General features: G+C 40.3%; 1 protein-coding gene across 1 annotated transcript; it reads right to left on the bottom strand.

Moving 5' to 3' along the window:
- Positions 1 to 13,670: 13,670 nt before the first annotated feature.
- LOC138898897 (uncharacterized) lies at positions 13,671 to 14,159 on the bottom strand. Its single transcript, XM_070185005.1, has one exon. The coding sequence runs from the start codon at positions 14,157 to 14,159 to the stop codon at positions 13,671 to 13,673; it is 489 nt and encodes a 162-aa protein (XP_070041106.1).
- Positions 14,160 to 14,729: the final 570 nt, after the last annotated feature.

Raw genomic sequence — 14,729 nt, 5'->3', positions numbered from 1 at the left:
GGAATGACGTCAAATTTTTCATACAAGTCCCAAATGACACAATGAAGCTATACAAACTCCTGAAATCAAAATCTGAACCCGATATCAACAAAGACAACTCCCGGTCAAACCTCTCACCCTTAAACCTTCAACTTTTCAACTTTCACCAAAATACATCAAATCAACCTACAGACCTCCAAATCCAAATTCGGATACACGCCTAAGTCCAAAATTACCATACGAAGCTATTGGAATCATCAAAACACCATTCCGGAGGCGTCTACACAAAATTCAAACTTCGGTCAACTCTTTTCACTTAAGCTTCTAAAACAAGAATTATTTTTTGAAATCAATCTCGAATCATTCGAAAATCGAACTCGACCACACACACAAGTCGTAACACACAATACGAATCTACTCAAGACCTTAAGCCACTGAACGAGATGCAAATTCTCAAAACGACCGATCGAGGCATTACATTCTCCCCCTCTTAAACAAATATTCGTCCTCGAAAACGTGCCAAGAACCGTTTTGAAGTCATCAAATCACTAAATAAACTCACCATACCTATACTGGCGGGTGATCTCACGTCACCCCAATCCCCATATGTTTGACAACACCCTTTCAACTGAAGATTATTACTTCCACTCAGACCGATAAGCCTTAGAACCAAATCTTTCATTATCCGATCATTTCCCAAGGACCCGATTCTCGCATAAACACATTGTATCAACCCCAACCAGCCGCAATAGCTCATGCATACACCCATAAGGTATAACCACATGACGTAACCCATCACATATATGCCCATAATAATACCTCTAACCACCGTAGCTGCACATAATTAAATCCAGCACCGACAATTAACCTTATAACCCTGTTCCAAACCTTCACAACATTGACAATGATGCAAGAAACATGAAGATCCCGTAACCATTGACTCAAATCAACATGTCACACCGAACACCACCCGGCACACACCTCGCAAGCTAAACCTCGATAAGCACAACATGAATATGACTGGATATTGCAAGAGAGACACATGAAAGAACTATCAAACAAGCCCGATAGGCACAACTCCCTATCAGTACCATGCTACGAAACAGTTCTACAAGGGAGAATCTGGACATATGGACTAATCACAAGGATCTCATCCTAATGTAACTTCATCGCGGCACGTAGCCCAATTCAAACATCCCAAACCACACAAAAACATGAGGATCCCATCCTCAGCTCTGAATCACAAGTAGAACTCACATAATACCAATCGAAACCTTTCACTAACTCAATTCCACAAAATAGAATCACAACACGTAACAGACTTTCCATACTAGTAGAGCACCTAAATCATAAATCGTAACCAAATAGTCCAGAAATCACATAAAAACCTATCATAATGAGTAACAGAAAGTTCATTCTAGTCTCATAACTCTCAATAGTGAAAAAAAACCAAGACGATAGACACGGGCTATCACTATAGAATCTTCCAACAGGGGTAAACACATAAGCAGAGTACAAGGATCACAAAACTTACCCATATATGGATCAAGATAGGAGGACTCACCTCGATAAGCAGAACCGAATCAAAATAAGAATGATTCTCCTCTATAACAATTCGAAACCATACCTTTAATGACATCATCTGGTGAAGCAGCCTTAGCCCTACCATGAAAAACATATCAACGGGCCGGGCCTTCCTCTCTAAGGCACCCTCTACCCACATGTCCTCCACCCCTAGCTGGTTGCGCAAGTGGGTAATAACTGAAATGAGGCCCAAAGCCTGAGTGCTCTGATGAAATCTGCCTCTCCCAAGTCTGGGACAATCTCTCATGATGTGCCTGATATCGCCACACTCATAACAACCCCTCTGCGGGTGTGGCTGCTCGTGCAGAGTTATGCCGGATAACTGGAATAACCACTGTAGGAATCCCGTGCTAGTGGTACACTAAAAGATGACTGGCCCATATGAGTACCCTGGCTAACTGGAGTACCACGAGTAGTAGTAAGTGCGGGATGGATTGGCCGACTGCCCGAGCCTCTGCCGTGATGGACCATAGATGAAGAGTAGAATCCACTGAATCCTCCAGAACCTCGAGACCTCTTGACCTCCTTGTCCTCCCTCTCCTCACCCTGAATACACTCTAATCTCCTAGCATTCTCCATAATCTGCTGAAATGGAGTATCAATCTCCAACTCCTGAGCCATGCTGAATCTAAGGCCATAACTGAGCCCCTCAATAAATTAGCAAAATCGCTCTCTCACTGTAGGAACCAATATAGGTGCATGAAGGGATAACTCACCGAACCTTATGGCATACTCTAACACCGTCGTGGTGCACTGACACAACTGCTCAAACTTAGTGCGCCACACATCCTGGAGGGTCTGGGGAAAAAACTCTGTCAAAAACATATCTAAAAATAAGCCCAAGTGGGTGGTGCTGCATCGGTTGGTCTACCCTCCTCATAAACCGGCCACCACTGATATGCTGCCCCTGACAACTGAATGTAGTAATAACAACTCTAGTCACCTCCACAATATGCCCATGGTGCAGAGAATACGATGACACTTCTCTATAAAGCCCTATCGGTACATAATGATCCCAAAACCAAAGCCCAATGCAGAAGATCCTAGCATGAACCACGTAGACCAGAAGCTCATAAATCACTGTATTCCCTCTAAAGAACCCTATAATGCCACAACCGAGAATCCCACTCTTAAGAGACCTTCTGTGAGTCTGAAGTTATTTCTCTAACCTCTATGATAATGAAATGTAGAATATTTAATGCCGCAAAAATACCGCAAGTCCCAGCATTATCCCATGTAAATATCAGATCTTAATCATATACAGATTCCGGGGATCTTTTCAATACCACATATACATCGCAGGCAAGAACTGATATAACATATGATCCTGCTATTTGATCGTCGATAGTGGACTCCCCCACTTAGCACGAAGCCATAGGACACAACATCCGATGATCCAAAATATCAACCTTCATAGGTCGCACAACACCAATCATAAGATACCTCAAACCATCTACTAAGCGCATGTCCATCCTCGTGATAGTCAAACTCGCTTCCTCCAGTGCATTGAATGATAATATGTACCTTCCACTTAGTAGAAATACTATAGGAACCACATAGTCTCTAATACCACAAACTATCCTCAAATCAACATCTACCTCATGACCCTACCACGATCGCGACGATTAGGCAACCAATTAAATCTTTCCGAGCTCGTACTTATCAACCAGATAGCAGAACCCGCTGCACCCCCACATGAATAACTGACTAATTTCTCATTACATCTGCATCCACAATCTGGACGACACATTGAAACAATATTTGAGCATCCATGTCTCTCTCATAGACCATTCGTAGTTGATACGGAGTATGCAATATCATATACAAGTGCATGCAAAGGAATATTAAATATATGCTTCAAGCCGAATCAATGATGCACGATAAGGAATGAAAGAAGTGGAATTTCCTAATAGTTCTGTAGCCTCTCGAAGATAAGTACAGACGTCTCCGTACCGACCGCAAGACTCTACTAAACCTTCTTATGACTCATAACACATATGAACCAGAGCCCTGATACCAACTTGTCACGACCCCAATTTCCCACCTTAGGATGTCGTGATGGCACCTAGTCTCTAAGACTAGCAAAGCCTATCACAGACTGATTATTACTGGAGTTTAACTACTTAACTGCAATACATTAAATAATAGCTGATACACCGTAGCTGCGCCAGCATCAATCATATAATCCAAAAACCAGTAGTACAAGTCATAAGCTTTTCTAAAAGTAACAAGAAATAACAAGTACATCACTGTCCCGAAATAATAGTAGACACTGGAAACAAATACAATAAAAGGTGACTTTAGGGCCTGTGAACGTCGAGCAGGTATACCTTGAAGTATCCCGTTGCATAGACATAAATCTCAGAACCAACTCGAGCAGAAGTACCTGGATCTGCACAAAAATGTGCAAAATCATAGTATGTGTAAACCACAATGGTACCCAGTAAGTATCAAGCCTAACCTCGGTAGAGTAGTGACGAGGCCAGGTCAAGACACCTACTAGACATGTAAACTTATACAGGATATAACATAAATCTAACAATGGAGAGAACATCAATGTTAGACCAACAACAGAAGGGTCACAAATTTACAACCAACAGGAAAAATAATAGAAGCACAAATGGCAACAGGAAATGACCAAGTATTAAAGCAGCAACATAGTTAGAATACATATGAAATATAAATTAGCCCAAGTAAGGAAAACTAATGACAACTCAATTAATCAAGTCGTTCCTAATGCACGAGTTACAACAAGAATTACCCGAGGTACCACTCCTCGTAATCTCAAATCATAAGTCACAACTTCCAAATCTTACACGTATGGCACCTCGTGCCCACATTTTCCAAAACACTTTGGCATCCACGTGCTACCATGTACATTATATCCGTGTCATATTTTAAATAAAATGTTCGAAGATTTATTTATATACAATAAGGCATAATAACAACCTTGAATAAAGTAGGGAATCAAATGAGAAATTAAGTTTATTTTAGAAATCATTTGGGTAAAGAAAATAATATTTTCAAATAAAATAAAGCATCGTATAAGTTACCGAATTAAATATAGAATTTGTTAAATTAAAAAGTAATAACGATTTTTAAGTAAAGTAAAAACATCAGATAGTGTAAGGAATTTAATTTGAGAAATCAATTAAAGTGAAATATGACAACTATTAATAATAGTAAAGTACATTCGACGAATTTATCTTAAGAGTCACATAAGGTAAGCATGTTCATAACTCTTTTATTTAAAATGGTTATGTTACCAAAAACTTAACATGATATGGGATAATGACTCTGCGCAGTAAATTCATCTTGGAAATCAATTCACCAAGTAACCACGGAAGCACAGATTGACACATTGTAGTAATACAATAGTTCAGGTAGGATGCATGACTCACACAACACACAACAACATTAGCAAGTACAACATACTCAATCTATTGCGGCGCGCAACCCGATCCCACCTTATCATCATTTATCAATATCAGAATCCTCCATTATGCCATCATAGTATCATTAATCAATATCAAGTATCACGTATACAATCCGTTGCGGCACGCAACCCGATCCCACCATATCATCATTTATCAATATCATAATCCTCCCTTATTCCACCATATCATCATTTATCAATATCAATAATTACGTACACAAATCGTTGTGGTGTGAACCCGATCCTACCATATCATCATTAATCAATATCATAATCCCCCCTTATTCCACCATATCATCATTATTAATACCGTTGCAGCGTTCAACCCACTCCCCAAGGAATATGAATTAAGCAAACAAACTACAACCAACTATGGCATATCACAAAATCAACGCAATAATGAAGCTACACAAAGAAGTCACAATGGATAAAGAAGTTACACAATAACTCACAAAGTAAAATAGCAAGTAGTGACGGTTCATAAATAAAGTAAAATTACAAAGAATCAATTAACAATTAAGGCACGTAACAGATAAGGCATGAATTCAACAAGTAATTGCCATTAACAATTTAAGCAGATAAGAAGTAAACTCGACAATAAAAGATGGAACATGTACTAACAACTTCAAGTAAGGCACATAAGAGCAAATTCAATAACGAAAGATATAACATGTTGTGACAAATATAATTAAATGCATAGAAGAAGTCTAGGAGTCTGCAACCGTCAACTACCACACATAAGTCTGTGTACAGATTCGTCACCTCGTGTACACGGCTTCACATCTCACAAACATAGTACAAACGACTCAAATCCTAAGGGGTAGTTCCCCCACACAAACTTAGGCAAGATACTTACCTCAATGAAGCTAAACGGATACTCTTAAATGACCTTCCCGTATGAAACAACCTCTGAATGACTCAAATCTAGCCAAAATAACTTCATATCATAAATAAAAATCATAGAAAGCAATTCTAGATAATAAAACTTTGATCTTTAAAGAAAGCTAAAAAGTCAACCCAAAAAAGTCAACCCTGGGCTCGCACCTCGAAACCTGACAATATTTACAAAATCCAAACACCCATGCCGATACGAGTCCAACCATACCAAATTATTCAATTCCAATGTCAATTCAGCCTTCAAATCCTCATTTTACATTTTAAAATTTTTTTACAAAAATATTCTTATTTTCTCCAATTCAAATCACTAATTTAATGTTAAAAGCAAATATGAAATCATGAAATATATTCAAATCCGGAAAAAGAACACTTACCCCAATCTAACACGTGAAAATCTACTCCAAAATTGCCCGAGTCAGATCTGTCTAACTCAAAATGTGATAAAATATCAAAAGCCCTCGAAATAGAGTACTTATATTTTGCCCGTGATTTACTCAACGCAATCGCGGAGACAAAAATGATAACAGTTGACCAAACCTTCTTCGCGAACATCTAAAGGAAGTTGCGAATGCGATACACAACCTCCAGCTCACTATGCGAGCGCGGTTGCACCCACGCGATCGCGTACAACCAAGGCCTGATGCCCCTTCCAGCTTACCTTATATGCGATCGCGTAACTCAAAGCACGAACATGATAGCATAAGTTACTCAACCCTTGCTAATCCGGTTGCCTCTTTGCGACCGCGAAGAAGAAAGTATTTGAGACTACCATAACACAACGCGGACACAGAATAACAGGCGCGAACACGATGAAGAACACATGATGACAGAAATCAACACTCCAAATATAGAAGGAAATGGCTCCTAGCCCATCCGGAACACACCCGAGGCCCTCAGGACCCCATCGAATCATACCAACCAGTTTCATAACATAATGTGTACCTGCTCGAGGCCTCAAATCACATCGAACAACATCAAAACTATGAATCACACCTCAAATAGAGCTTAATGAATTTTCGAACTTTCAGCTTCTATAACTCATGCCTAATCATATAAAATCAATCCGGAATGACGTCGAATTTTGCATGCATGTCCCAAATGACACTACTGAACTATGACAACTCCCAGAATCAAAATCCGAACACGATATCAACAAATTTAACTCCCGATCAAACCTCTCACCCTTCCAAACCTTCAACTTTCCAACTTTCGCCAAAATGCATCAAATCCACCTTCGGACCTCCAAATCCAGACATACGCCTAAGTACAAACTTACTATACGAAGCTATTGGAATCATCAAAATACCATTCCAGAGTCATCTTCACAAAAGTCAAATTTCGGTCAACTCTTTTCACTTAAGCTTCTAAAACAAGAATTATTCTTCCAAATCATTCTCGAATCATCCAAAAACCGAACTCGACCACAAATACAAGTCATAACACACAATACGAATCTACTTGAGACCTTAAGCCACCAGACGAGATGCATATTCTCAAAAAGACCGATCGGGTCATTACATTAGTCAAGATACTAATTGAGTACATGAGGTCGATTTTACTCATACTACACTTCTGAATCTTGCATGCAGATCTTGTAGTTGCATAGCTGTGGAAGATGGAACCTTACATTGGAGACGTATGAGCGTTCCGGTTGTGTACTACCTTCTTATTCATTTTAGCTTAGGATTTAATTTCAGTTTATGTAACTTTTGACATATGTTTTATTTATTCATTTGACCAGCTTGTAAATCTAAATCATAGTGGCTCATTGTCACGACCCCAATTTCCCTTCGAAGGATGTCGTGATGGCACCTAGTCTCTATGACTAGGTAAACCTAGTAAATAATAACAACTGAATAGATATAAATTAACAAGTTAGTGAAAACGACCGAATAATAGATAAAGCCTTCTGAATACAAAATCAAACAACAAAGACCCCAAAACCGGTGGGACCGAGTCATAAGCTCTACAGATTACAACTAAAGTATTACTACATCACTGTCCGAATGAAAATGCAACATGAAGTAAAATAGGGAAGGTGAGTCCGAGGCCTACTGATGTGGAGCAGGTATACCTTGAAGTCTCCCAAGCAGCAACTACAACAATCCTCTAACTACCGGCACGAGCAAACGTACCTGGATCTGCACAAAAAGATGTGCAGAAGCGTAGTATGAGTATGCCACAATGGTACTCAGTAAGTATCAAGCCTAACCGCAGTAGAGTAGTGACGAGGGCAGGTCAATATACCTACTAGGATATAAAATAGATAGTACGAAATTTAATACAGATATAAAATGGAAAGTGAAGAAACAACTAATACGGAAAAATAATAGCAAGAACTAGTACCGGAAATCGACAATAGAAATAACATAAAGAAAGCAACTAAAGTGCTACAATGATCATGTACGGGAAACAACTACTTGAACAAATAAGAAATGACACAACAAGGTATAATTTCCATCACGAACAGCCTGCAACGTGAAACGTAAAGCAAGAATTAGAACGAGGTACCACCTCGTGTATAATGAAATCAAAACCAAGGTACCACCTCATATAATCAAGAATCACAACTGAGGTACTACCTCGTATTCAAATTTCTCAATTTATTTCACAATATTTCCTTATACCACACGCGTGAGCCTTACATTTGAAAAGTGGTTTTGAAAACAGTTTTCCCAAAATAGCTACACACACTTTACCCCACTTTATAACACCGTGTGGCTTCATGTAGTTTCCTTACAAGTAACACGCACATAAGCCTCACCTTATACTATTGCATGCACATCAACCCAAGCCTTATACTGCCGCATGCGCTTCAATATCATATCACAATAATAATTCGCACCACAAGTGCCCATATATCACAACTTGCCAACAAGAATAATATCAATGTTTCAACAACAATAGCCCATGGATCCACCACAATATACACGAGAATATCAACAACAACAATGGATGAAAAATGTTCAATAAGGTAGATATTTTAACAATAACCAACATTGCCTCAACGCATTAACGACTTCTACAACTTCAACACCAAATAACTCAACAATGAGAGAAATAATGTATAACCACAATATTGGATAAGACTAACTTAACAATAAAAGAGATAATATTCAACAATGAGTCTCGAATAATGGAAATCAACAAGTAAAGGGATAACGTGAACAATTAGTTCAAGTAATGAAAATCAATATTGAAAGAGATAACACGAACAATAACTTCAACAATGATAATTAACAGTGAAGAGATATCATGTAACAATAAAGGAGACAACAAGTTCAACTAAGGCATGGGAGAAATTTAGCAAGTAGGATGTAGAACAAATACTAAACAAGTCAACTAAGGCATTTAAGGATAGACTAACACAATTAAAGATAATTTGACTATGAGAAATTAGAACATAGTATGTAATTTCAATTAAAGCATGGAAATAGTCTAAGTAGCTTAAACCGGTCAATATTACGTATAAATCCGTGTACCCACTCGTCACCTTGCGTACACGGATTTCACTTAGTACAATTGAATCAAACAATACCAGTCCTAAGGGGTAGTTCCCCCACACGAAGTTTGGCAAGACACTTACCTCAATTATGCCAATTCAAAACTCGAAAATAACTTTTCCCTTACAATCCGCCTCCATACGGCTCAAATCTAACCAAAATTGACTCATTATCATCAAACAATGCTAGGAAATTCAATTGCAGTAGATAAAGTTAAGATCTTTACACTTTTCCCAAAAAGTCAACAAAAGTCAACTTAAGGCCCACTCGGTCAAAACCCGGGTCCGATGGTAGATTCCGTCTACCCCCACGAGTTCATATATGTGATTAGTTTCAAAATCCGAATCCAAATAGACTCTCAAAACTGAATTTCTTATTTTTAAAAAATATGACAAAGTTTCACCATTATCTACCTTGATTCACATGATTTTGATGTTAAAATCTAAGATATGTTGATGGAATATGATTAGAAATAGATTAGAATCACTTACCCAAGGTTTGTAGGTGAAAATACCCTCTCCAAATCGCCTCCTACCGAGTCGAGGGTTCAAAAGTGAGAGAATAAGTTCAAAAATCCCGTCTCCCAACCCTTTAACCAGTTGCAGACGTCCCATTTGCGACAGAGGGTTTGCATTTGCAAACCCTTGCAATTACGAACTAGGGCTCGCATTTGCGAACCCTGACAGACTTAGCTTATATCGCAGTTGCGATGAAGTCTTCACAATTGCGAATAGGGATATATCGCAAATGCGAACAAATTGTTCGCAATTGCGAACATTACCAAATCATATTGGCTTCACAAATGAAAAGATGAGGTTGCATTTGTGGCATTTACCCCTCACCTGTCATCATCGCAATTGCGAGCCTGGTGTTCACATTTGCGACACCAAACACCAGAATTTTCCTATTTTTCAATCCAAACCATTCCAAAATGTGTCTGAAACTCATCGGAGCCCTCGGGGCTCCAAACCAAACATCCACATAAGTCTAAAAACATAATACGCACTCGCTCGTGCGATCAAAACACAAAAATAACATCTAAAACTACGAATTGAACTCACAAATGCATGAAATTCAAAGAATTTCCAAGAACTTCTAAAATTACAATTAAGCATCTGAATCCTCTCAAATCAACTCAAAACGACACTAAATTTTGCAGACAAGTTCTAAATGCCATAACAAACCTATTCCAAGTCCCAAAATCAAATTTCGAGCTCGATAGCTAAAAGTTAACCTACGGTCAAACTTTCCAACTTAAAATAGCCAAATCAACACAAATCAACATATGGACTTCCAAAATCAATTACGGGCATATGCCTAAGTCCAAAATCACAATACGAAGTTATCAAATTCATAAAAACATACTCCAGGGTCGTTTTCACAAAAATCAAAGTTTGGTCAACATTTTCAAATTTAAATTTCAAGTCAAGAATCAAGGGTCCAAATCAACCCCAAAGTTTCCTGGAACGAAACTAATCAACCCCGGAAGTCATAAAGGCATAAACACACAAGTGTGAAGCAAAAAAAGGGGTTACATGGCGCAATTACACAAAACGACCGATCAGGTCGTTATATTTTCCCCCTCTTAAAACAAATGTTCATCCTCAAACATGCATAAGGACATACCCGAAATGGTGATTAGATGAGGATAACGACTCCGTATGTCATGCTCGGTCTCCCAGGTTGCCTCCTCGACCAGATGACCCCTCCATTGATCCTTCACTGAAGCAATATCCTTTGATCTCAACTTCTGGACCTATCGGTTAAAGATAGCCACAAGCTCCTCAATGTAAGTCTAGTCCTTATTGAACTGGACTGTTCTAAAGTCTAGAACATGAGATGAATCACCATAATACTTATGGAGCATAGAGACATGGAATACCGAATGAACTGCAGATAAACTAGGTGGCAAGGAAACCTTGTAGGCCACCTCTCCAATCCTCTCAAGGATCTCAAAAAGCCCGATATACCTAGGGCTCAACTTGCCCGTCCTCTCGAACCTCATCACACCCTTCATGGGTGTAACCTAGAGCAGGACTCGCTCTCCAACCATGAATGCAATATCGCGAACCTTCCGATCAACATAACCTTTCTATCTAGATTGGGTTGTATAAGCTGATCCTGGATCATTTTGCCCTTCTCCAAAGAATCTCGAACCAGATCCGTGCCTAATAACTTAGCCTCTCCTAGCTCAAACCACCCAACTAGAGAACGACATTGTCTCCCATATAGAGCCTCATATAGAGCCATTTAAATGCTCAACCGGTAGCTGTTGTTGTAGGAAAACTCCGCAAGTGGCAAGAACTGATCCCAAGCACCCCCGAAATCCCTAACACAGACGTGAAGCATATCCTCCAATATCTGAATAGTCCGCTCGGACTATCCATCCATCTGAGGGTGAATGTTGTACTGAACTCAACCCGTGTGCCTAGCTCATGCTATACAGCCTTCCAGAAATACAAGGTGAACTGCGTACCCCGATCAGAGATGATAGATACTGGCATACCATGAAGTAGGACAATCTCGCGGATATAAACCTGAGCCAGCTGCTCTAAAGAATAGGTAGTCACTACCGGAATGAAATGAGCCGACTTGGTTAACCTGTCCACAATCACCCATACTACATCAAACTTTCTCTGAGTCCATGGGAGCCCAACAACAAAGTCCATGGTGACACACTCCCATTTCCAATCAGGAATCTCAAGCCGCTGAAGCAAACCCCCTGGTCTCTGATGCTCATACTTCACATGTTGACAATTTAGGCACCGAGCTACATACTCCAATATGTCCTTCTTCATCCTCCTCCACTAATAGTGATGCCTCAAGTCCTAATACATCATAGCAGCACCCGGATGAATAGAGTACAGAGAACTGTGGGCCTCCTAAAAAATCAACTCACGCAAATCATCCACATTGGGCACACATAACCGACCCTACATCCTTAACACACAATCATCACCAATAGTAAACTCCTTGGCATCACCATGCCGAACTGTGTCCTTGAGGACAAGCATATGGGGGTTGTCATATAGATGCTCTCTGATACGATCATCTTGAGAAGATCGAGCAACCACGCAGGCAAGAACTCAACTAGGCTCCAAAACATCCAATATAATAAATTGGTCGGCTAGGGCCTGAACCTCCAATGCTAATGTCCTCTCTGCTGCCGGTAGATATGCTAAACTACCCAAACTCTCTGCCTTTTGACTCAAGGCATCGGCCACCACATTGGCCATCCTAAGATGATATAGAATGGTGATATCATAGTCCTTAAGTAACTCTAACTACCTCCGCTGCCACAAGTTAAGATCTTTCTATTTGAACAAATGTTGTAGACTCCAGTGGTCGGTAAAGAGACCTCACAAGGAACACCGTACAAATAATGCCGCTAGATTTTCAAGGCATGAACAATGGTTGCCAACTCCAAATCATGGACTGGATAATTCTTCTCATGAATCATCAATTGTTGAGATGCATAGGCAATCACCCTACCGTATGGCATCAACACCTTGCCAAGGATAACAAATGACGCATCACAATACATAGTATAAGACCCCGAACCCATAGGCAACACCAACACTGGGGCTGTAGTCAAAGCAGTCTTGAGCTTTTGAAAGCTCGCTTCACACTCCTCGGACCATATGAAAGGAGCACCATTCTAGGTCAATCTGGTCATAGGTGAAGTAATAGATGAGAAGCCCTCTATGAAACGATGATAATACTCGGCCAAACCAAGGAAACTTCGGATCTCAGTAGCTGAAGATGGTCTGGGCCAACTCTACACCGCCTCAATCTTCTTCAGATCTACCTTGATCCCCTCACTCGACACCACGTGACCCAAAAATGCCACTGAATCAAGCCATAATTTACACTTTGAGAACTTTGCATATACCTTCTTTTCTCTCAAGGTTTGGAGCATGATCCTCAAGTACTTCTCATAATCTTCCCAACTGTGAGAGTATACCAAGATGTAGTCAACAAAACACAATGGCGAATGAATCAAGATAAGGCTGGAATACACAGTTCATCAGGGGCATGAATGCTGCTGGGGCTTTAGTCAGCCAAATAACATTATAAGGAACTCGTAGTGACCATACCGAGTCATAGAGGTAGTCTTTGAGATATCCGGTCCCGAATCTTCAGCTGATGATAACCTGACCGCAAATTTTGGAGAACACTCTAACACCCTGTAACTGATCAAATATGTCATCAATGCATGGTAATGGATACCCGTTCTTCACTTTAACCTTGTTAGACTGACGATAATCAATTCACATGCGCATAGAACTATCCTTCTTCTTCACAAACAGGATCGGGGCACCCCATGGTGACACACTAGGCCAAATGAATTCCTTATCAAGCAACTCTTGCGGCTGCTCCATTGACTCCTTCAGCTCCGCTGGGGCCATATGGTATAGTGGAATAGAAATGGGCTGAGTGACCAGCAACAAGTCAATACCAAAATTGATATCCCCGTTGGGCGGCACGCCTGGAAGATCTGCTGGAAATACATCTGGAAAGTCTCTTACTACCGGAAATGACTCAACGGTAGGAGTATCAACACCGACATCCCGCACAAAGGCTAGATAAGCATTACACCCCTTCTCAACCATCCGCCGAGCCTTTAGAAATGAGATAACCCAACTAGGAACATAATCTAATGCACCCCTCCACATTAACCATGGTAAACTTGGCGTAGCCAACGTCACAATCTTGGCGTGACAGTCAAGAATAGCATGATAGGGCGACAACCAGTCCATGCCCAAGATAACATCAAAGTGTACTATACTAAGTAACAACATATCAACTCTAGTCTCAAACCCACCAATAACAACTAAAGACGACCAATACACACGGTCCACAACAATAGAATCTTCCACAAGCGTGGACACATAAACAGGAGAACTTAAGGAATCACAAGATAAATCCAAAAAAGGAGCAAAGTAATATGACACATGAATAAGTGGATCCCGAATCAAATAAGACTGATGTATTTCTATGGAAAACCGGAACCATGCATGTAATGACTGATTCTAAAACAACTCCCTATGTCCTACTCGGAAGAGCATAGAATCTAGATTGGCCTCCCCCTCTAGAGCAACCTTTACCCGCCAGTCCCCCACCCCTAGCTGGCTGAGCGGGTGGGGCGGCAACTGGGGCAACAATCATGGTCTGAGAAGTTTGTGAAACTGACTAAATCCATAGAGCCTGAGTAGTTTGGGAAGGTGCACCCCTACTAAGTCTGGGGCAGTCTCTAACCATGTGGCGAGTATCCCCACACTCAAAACAAGCTCTCGGTGGGTGTGGCGGCTGGGACTGGCTCGGGCCTG

This window comes from Nicotiana tomentosiformis, chromosome 9 (genome assembly GCF_000390325.3).
Source record: "Nicotiana tomentosiformis chromosome 9, ASM39032v3, whole genome shotgun sequence".
Lineage (NCBI taxonomy): Eukaryota > Viridiplantae > Streptophyta > Magnoliopsida > Solanales > Solanaceae > Nicotiana > Nicotiana tomentosiformis.
Note: the sequence above shows the minus strand (reverse complement) of the source record. Positions and strands in the feature narration are given on the sequence as shown.